The following is a 7,855-nucleotide window of genomic DNA, read 5'->3' on the forward strand; positions in this document are numbered from 1 at the left end:
TACAGCTGTCTATAGCTGTTTGGCATCACATACACAATACCTAGGAGGAATGCTTTCTAGTCAGCATGCTGTGGCAACTGGGGCATACAGTAAACTTACCTTTCTGGTGGAGTTAAAAAGGGCCATTTGAAATAGGCAGCATACATGGCAGTATAAAAGCTGTTTATTACAATTTTGGATTTGCAAAATTGCTCTATTAGCATACTATGCAGCTGATGGAGCATTATGGATAAGAGGTCGGAATCTAACATCCCAGAAAAAATGCAGACAGCAACTGAGGTGGTGTAGCAGTGGGCAAACAAATGGGCTTTTAAAATGTCAGGAGCAAAGACTTATGAGATATCCTTTTCAAAACACCACAGGCCATTATCCTTAAAGTTATATGGCCAAACACTTAAGCATTTTAGTGTGATTAGGTTTAATTAATTACTCAATCCTCAGGATGAGACTGGGGAGCAGTAAAAGAAAAATGTTATTGAATATCTACCTGGCCAGTATAAGCTGGATGTATAGCAGGCTAAAGAATTATAAATATGCAGAGGGATATTTAAATCATCTCCAGCAGCTTCCATACATGCTGAAATCACCAAACCTGTACCAAAAAAGCTGCTACAAAGTACTAAAAAAATGAAACCTGCAGGAACATAGTAGCTAGATATTTGGATGGATAGAAAACATCAAAGTGGACAGTGTAGGTTTGTGCAACATCCAAAAAATAAGACACTCAAAACATTCATACCCCATGATAGTTGGTTAACTTGGAATTACTGCACATAATGTTTTTTCTGCCTAAAAAAGAGATTGGCTTTTTGTTTCATTTGAATCCCTGTCTATGCAGAATGTGAACATCAGTGTCCTTGACGACAATTAGAGACCACCTTGGTAAAATATTACTGAAGTGAATGCAGCAGTCCTCCATTTGAGAAAAAATACAAAGGACAATCCCTTCAAATGTGCTCAGATATCAAAAGTAAAGTTATTATTTATATGGCTCTAATAATTTTGTTATTATAATTATTATTATCATTGTTATTAGATTCATCTTGTTCTTAATCTACTCATTTAGGTGAGAAGGCTCTAATGCCATTGCTTACAGATATGTTATTATTACAGTAGGTTATTAAAGTAGTGTAACATTGATGTCAGGTAACATTATTATAAGCGATCAACATCAGCAGGTTGACTCTTTTCTTTAGGTAGATGTGTGTGACTGTGAAACAACAGGATTTCAAAACAGGCCAACTTTCTTTTTAAGATTTATTTTACATTTAACGTCTTTGAAGACGTCAAAATACACAGTCATACGCAGTCTGATATGCAGTGAAATGCTTATACAACTGCTAATGACCTTAAAATCAAGATTATCAATAAGAAATAAATTATGGAATAGAATACGAATAAAATGTAGAAAAACTTAGTTTTAGAAAAATAGAAGAACAAAATATAAAATATATATATATTTTAAAAACTTTACACAATACAAAATATAGACAATATGGATGTACAATATGGAAAATAAGAAAACTGGTGTGGAAATTGACATAGAAGTTAAATAGAAACGTCCAAGTTGAGTACATGAATTTTCAAATGTATAATGTACATAAATGTCTTCCCTAGAATAAAGTAAAATTCTCAACCATTTTTAAACAAATACTGTATCTGAGATATCAGACTCCCATTTATTGCTAAATAAAAATTCTTTCATTTGTTTAGCATGTCATAGATATAGTAACAGATGCTGGATTGTTTGACAGATTAGCAGAGGTTATGTTCACAGGCGGTGGAAGCTGAATCTCAGTTGGTTAAAGAAATTATCTTATAATTATTATTATTATAATAATTATTATTATTATTATTATTATTATTATTATTAAGAGAAAATATGATACAGAATGGCAGCACGGTGGTGTTGTAGTGTGGTGGTTAGCATTGTCACCTCGATCAAGGGAGCGATTCCCGCCTCGGGTCTGTGTGCGTAGTTTGTGCGTTCTTCCCATGCGTGGTGGGTTTCCTCTGGGTACTCCGGTTTCCTCCCACAGTCCAAATACATGCAGGTTACACAAATAACTTAAAACCAGAATACAGACAAAGGGCCTGTCAAAACCTGCTTATACTCATACTGAATACTATTTCCAGGTGCTAATAAAGAGAACAGACACTGTAATGTACAACACGAGATCATGTGTATCTGTGCTTTTTCCTTGCCAATGTATCCCATCACTGTTTGACTTAGTCATGTTTGTATAGTTGGTTGGGGTTTGGGAAACCTGGGTTTCTCACCTACCATGTAGAAGGCCAAGGCTCGATTCCCAGCCAACGCCCAAACTCCAGCCACTGGATGCAGTGCCGGACCTAAGCCCAGATAAATTAGGAGGGCTGCGTAAGGAAGGGCATCCAGTGTAAAACCTGTGTCAAGTTGTGTGGATCAGTTGGTCCAGTGTTGTGACCACATGACGAGAGCAGCCAAAAGACTAACAGCGTGTTTGTATAGTTGGCTAAAATTAAATAAAATTCAGGTTATCATATTGCCCAGGTTGTGCTGAAAAAAGAATAAGTCAGTTCATACAGCACAATCCTGAGCCCTATTTATGTTTTTGTTTTCAGCAAAACCAAAAAAAATGGCAAAAATGCTCATAGTTTGACTTTAAGTCACGGAGATAGGAATAATCAAGAAAATAGGCGTTTTGTTATTCGGTTCCCCTCTCCAATCCAGTAGGTGGCGGTAGTGCTTTATGTTAGTTGCCAATGGCCAAACAAATCAAAACGGAAAGTTAAATACAGCACTGCCTACAGGCAAAATTTTGCAGCGTCTGAACAGAACATAGATTTATGTTACTCGATTTAAAAAATATATATTATTTAAATCCAGATCCTGGGAAGAAATATGTCCGCTGTGATTCCTCGCATCGAGCAGCTTTCCTGTAGGGTTCTGCGCGTGCTGGGGTGTAATCCCGGACCCATGACCCTACAGGGGACTAACACCTACCTGGTGGGCACTGGGAAAAGGTACAGGGTCAAAGTTAGTGTTATTCACTCATACAGGTGTAACCCTTTAAATCGTGAACACGGAAATGTTTCATCTGACGAGTAACAAACTAAAAACGTTAATCTAACCGGAGATAACTCGTACAAAGTCCAATAGACCGCAAAATTCTTTTATATTTCTGCGCAAGGCATGAAAGCGTTCATCTTGTTATCTGCACTATTCACACTCCAGAGTCCACTGCCTGGCCAAAGAGTCGCCATTTGCATTTAAATAAGATAATACCGTTGCTTATAGAGTTTAGAGAAAAAGGCAGATCGGAGGATTTTAACACGCGAGATTTATGAGGATATACTGCGACATTAAAATGCGTTTCTGTTGCGCCACTCGGAAGCTTTTCTGAGGCTGATAAGTCGATCACCAGTCATGGCCAATCGAACTGGAAACCAGCCGGTTCACTGTGTTTTCAGAACTCTAGTAACACCGTTGTGCAGCACTAGTGCAGAGTGTGTGTTTGGTGAGAGAGAAATGTTTTTATTTTATTTTATTTTATTTTTTTAAATAAAAAGTAATATGTAAGTGTGTGTGTGTGTGTGTTTGTGTGTGAGGCGTGTGTTAATAGACACTGGTGAACCTTCTGTTCCTGAGTACATCTCTAATCTGAAGCAAGCTCTGCACCAGAGCGAGTCCTCCATCCAGGAGATCATCATCACGCACTGGCACCATGACCACACAGGAGGAGTACCTGATATCCTTAAAAACATACACTCAGGTCAGAGCTTTACATACACCTGCACTTATACTGTCAAACGTCAAAAGTTTGGACACCTTTTAATTCAATGGTCTTTCCTGATTTTAATTTCTTTCTACATTGTAAATGCAATAATCTCTGTTGAACAGTTGATACTGTGATTTGTCTGCAATTTCATAACAGCTCTAATCTGATGTGCTGTTAATAGGTGATTTTTGAGGCTGGTAACTCTAAATGAACTTCTCTGCAGCAGAGCTAAGTTTTAGTCCTATGTTCCTAGGATGGTGACTGATGGGTTATGCAAATGCCCTCGACAATATTGTTCTTGCAAGAACTATTACAGAACAGCTAAACTTTGTGTCTTAAAATAAAAATGGACTGTTGTTGATACATATCTACCTAATGGCATATGTGTTATTTCATAGCTTTGAAATCTTCAGTATTGTTCTAGAATGTAGAAAATAAATTACAAAACAAAAAAACATTGAATTTGAAGGTGTATTTAAACTTTTGGCCGGTACTGTATATACACTACACACTGGAATCTAAGACACAAATATGTTATCGCTTCACACATACATTAATAGCTCTGTAGTCTAATTGCACTTTCTTTTCATGATTCTTTCACATTGTGTAAATAACATTAATCTACAGTAAATAGATTGGCATTAGAATTTTTGTAAAACTCCTTTTTGACATACTAAACTAGACAGTGGAAATAATTGTTTATTTTAACCCTTTGCTACAATATGCAGAGTTTTATTGATGTTAAATAAAATGCATGTGATTGACACGGCTGAATCAATGTGTGATTGTGTGATTATATCCGACTGTGTATGCGTGGTGTTCAGATTTGCAGGTGAGTAAACTCCCTCGCGTCCCTGCACAGCCAGAGGCAATAGAAGGTGAAAAAAAGAAATACACATACCTTAAGGATGGTGATGTTATCCAGACTGAGGGAGCCACTTTACGGTGAGAAAATCACATAAGACGAAGAGTGTACACTGTGCAGGCAGTGCAAGTGTTCTCAAACGTGCATAATAATCTGATGTTTGTACGTGAGCATGTGTTTAACTAGTGTATATGTGCAGGGTCGTGTTCACCCCTGGCCACTCTGATGACCACATGGCACTGTATCTGGAGGAGGAGGGAGCGGTGTTCTCTGGAGATTGCATTCTGGGGGAGGGGACAGCTGTGTTTGAGGACCTTCATGATTATATGCTTTCACTGCAGATACTGCTCGACATCAATGCAGACATCATCTACCCAGGTGTGTGTTTGGGGGAATTTAAGTTCATCCTAATTTTCCATCTTCACAGGTAGTTAAATATTTTAATGGTTTTTGATGATATGACCATTTAACACTAATGTTAGTATGGACACAACACTGTTGAACTTGCAACATTTTGAAGTGCAATATCTCAGCTGATTTTATATTTCTATCTTGTATTACAATGTGATCAATTTTATCCCACTGCAGTGAAGAATCTATTAATCTAGGTAGATAACACTTTGCAGCAAAGCTATTGATGTAGCCTGGTCTAACTGTTAACTAGGTAGACAAGTAATATAATTACAATAGCCAGACAAGTATCTTTTAATTGTTGTTTGCTTCCATGTAACTCTAAAAATTGGCATTCTAAGTGAATTCTATTTATGTAAGGCATTTCGGGACATTCGTTGTTGTTAAAGTGATTTACAAATAAATTGGCATTCTAAGTGCACTTTGAGCTTTTTAGTCAGACTAAACTGCTTGGAAAGCACTGCTGCTCTTCACTATGATTACATGTTGTTCCACTATATACACTGCTTGAAAAAACTTAACTTCACTTGCAGTCCATTTTGGCAGATATTTTGTATTGCTGACAGAGTTAAACCACTTTGTAAAGCATATCTCCAGTATATCCCAAAGACTTTGAATAAGGCTAAGGTCAGGACTCTGTGGTGGTTATGCTGGTGTAAAATTGTCATCCTTGCACTTCTCTTTAACCCTGACATGCTCATCACTCTAGAACTAGGGCAGTCCGGACTTATCAGACATTTTTTCAATTGCACCAAAGGCCATTCTTTATGCTCTCTAGCACATTGAACCTTTTTGTAAATGTGAGCACATAGCGTGAAGTAATTTCCTCAACAGAATTAACATCTTCCAGTCTGTATTGACCTCTAGTCTGTTTTGTATCACATTGTGTATTTTAGTGTAAACAAAAGGCCACAATGTTATAATGGTCAAGAGTTAATGATAATAATTGGAAGTATTTGTAAGTGTCTTTTAATGAAGAATTAGTGAATCTATAGCAAATTTTGTTTATACTATTAAACCTCTGTTTACAGCATGATTTTTTCTTCTGTTTTATACAGACAAGTATTTCTTTGCATTTATGATTCACAAATAAAGGTGTCTTTTGATTTATAATTTTTCCCAAATTAGAATATATATTTTTTTATATATTTTAAGAATTAATTTAGAATCATAAAATCATTATCGTAAAAAAAAAATGTGACTGGAGTGTATTGGTATATCTTACAGCAGTTTTTTTTTCTGTTAGTTTCGACTTAATCTGCTCTGTTTCTTTGTGATCAGGTCATGGTCCTGTGGTGTTAAGTGCGTGCAATAAGATCCGGGAATACATCACCCATCGCTCCGCACGGGAGCAGCAGATTCTGTCTGTGCTGAGAGACAACCCTAAGGAGTCCTTCAGTCCCTCTGCCTTGGTTAAACTGGTGTACAAGGTGTTGTGGTGTCTGCTGATTGGTGGTATGTATTACATGGCTTTGGATGTGTGCTCCTTATGCATTTTGTATCTTTTCTTTATTAGGATACCCCTGAACACTTGCATGGAGCTGCTGAAGTCAACTTGGTTCATCACTTAAAAAAACTACAGAAGGAGGGATCAGTCTGCCTGGGTAAGATTTGTGTACATATCATTAAATAGTAATGATCACTAATGAATGAACAATGTTTTAATGTGATTGATCATTCAGTTCATAATTTTTGCTAATAATTTTTTTCTGTTTGTATTTTTGCATGTTTATAGTTTCAGAAAAGTGGAAGAGCAAATTATGACTCCTACCATAAACACCTCACAAAAAATAAAATGTACAACATTGCAAAAAGATGTGTACAACTAATAGATTATTACATTGTTTATATTTTCTATAAACAATGAGATGCAGTAAATATTTGTTAATTTTAATACTTAAAATTGTATTAATAGTGTAATTATTTTTTATTATCATCTATTAAACTTCTTTTACTGATTTACCTCAATGCAATCTTAAAGTGGTGTAGCACCAGTAAAATCTACTTCCTTACAGCACTAAATCCACTATAATTAAGTAGCTACCCTCAACTGAAAACACGCAGTATGATATGAAGTGAAATGCTTGAACGATCATAAACACCCTCCATAGTGATGGTATTTATAGAAGCATATTCTTAAAGCATACTCATGGAAGGTTGCTGGAAATGGAAAAGTGTGGTAGGAAAATGTGCGCCAAGCAACAAGGATGAGTGAAGCATTAAGAAGATTGCCAAGAATACAGATTCAAGAAATTGGAAGACCGAAACAAGAAGTGGAGTGAGACTGGAGTCAGTGTATCAAGAGCCACCAACACAGCAGATGACATGGCACCTGAGGTCATTATTGACTGATGAAACTTTACACTGGACTTCTTAGTACATAGTATCGGGAACAGATTTAAAACTACTTTTACACCGCTAATTACACTAACTGTTGGTAATTAACTTTTGAACACGGTTAATTAGTTCCATTAGGCATGAAAGGATATGTGTTGACAGAAAAATAACTGTTAAATAAACAAACAAATCATAATCTGTTAATAATAAATGGTATTGGTGAAGCTGTGGTATAAAAACATCACACACGAGGTTGTGCTAAATATCAGCATGGCTATGATGCAGTCATAAGAATGAGGGTGCAGCCCAAGTGCCAAAGGCAACAGCCATGCTGAAATCCAACACAAAAGCATTCCTTCTTATGTGATATTGATTAAATGGAATACAAAAGGGGGACTGAATCACTGATTAACAGTCCAGGTCTTTTTCTCCTCAGCCTAGGTAAAACAGTGTCAACAACTCTGACATTGACTTTGGTTCA

General features: G+C 36.4%; 1 protein-coding gene across 1 annotated transcript; it reads left to right on the forward strand.

Moving 5' to 3' along the window:
- Nucleotides 1–2,758: 2,758 nt before the first annotated feature.
- On the forward strand, nt 2,759–6,999 carry lactb2 (lactamase, beta 2). Its single transcript, XM_053487273.1, has 7 exons — nt 2,759–3,006; nt 3,592–3,755; nt 4,586–4,706; nt 4,826–5,004; nt 6,319–6,467; nt 6,554–6,641; nt 6,773–6,999. The coding sequence occupies exons 1-7, from the start codon at nt 2,885–2,887 to the stop codon at nt 6,799–6,801; spliced, it is 852 nt and encodes a 283-aa protein (XP_053343248.1). The 5' UTR covers nt 2,759–2,884; the 3' UTR covers nt 6,802–6,999.
- The last annotated feature ends 856 nt before the right edge of the window (nt 7,000–7,855 follow it).

Source organism: Clarias gariepinus, chromosome 25 (assembly GCF_024256425.1).
Source record: "Clarias gariepinus isolate MV-2021 ecotype Netherlands chromosome 25, CGAR_prim_01v2, whole genome shotgun sequence".
NCBI classification, from domain to species: Eukaryota; Metazoa; Chordata; class Actinopteri; order Siluriformes; family Clariidae; genus Clarias; species Clarias gariepinus.

Coding starts and splice junctions, on each gene's coding strand:
- lactb2 (XM_053487273.1), top strand. CDS start 2,885: ATGTCCGCTGTGATTCCTCGCATCGAGCAGCTTTCCTGTAGGGTTCTG. Junction 6,468..6,553: donor TGGTTAAACTGGTGTACAAG/GTGTTGTGGTGT, acceptor TTTCTTTATTAG/GATACCCCTGAACACTTGCA. Junction 6,642..6,772: donor GGAGGGATCAGTCTGCCTGG/GTAAGATTTGTG, acceptor GCATGTTTATAG/TTTCAGAAAAGTGGAAGAGC.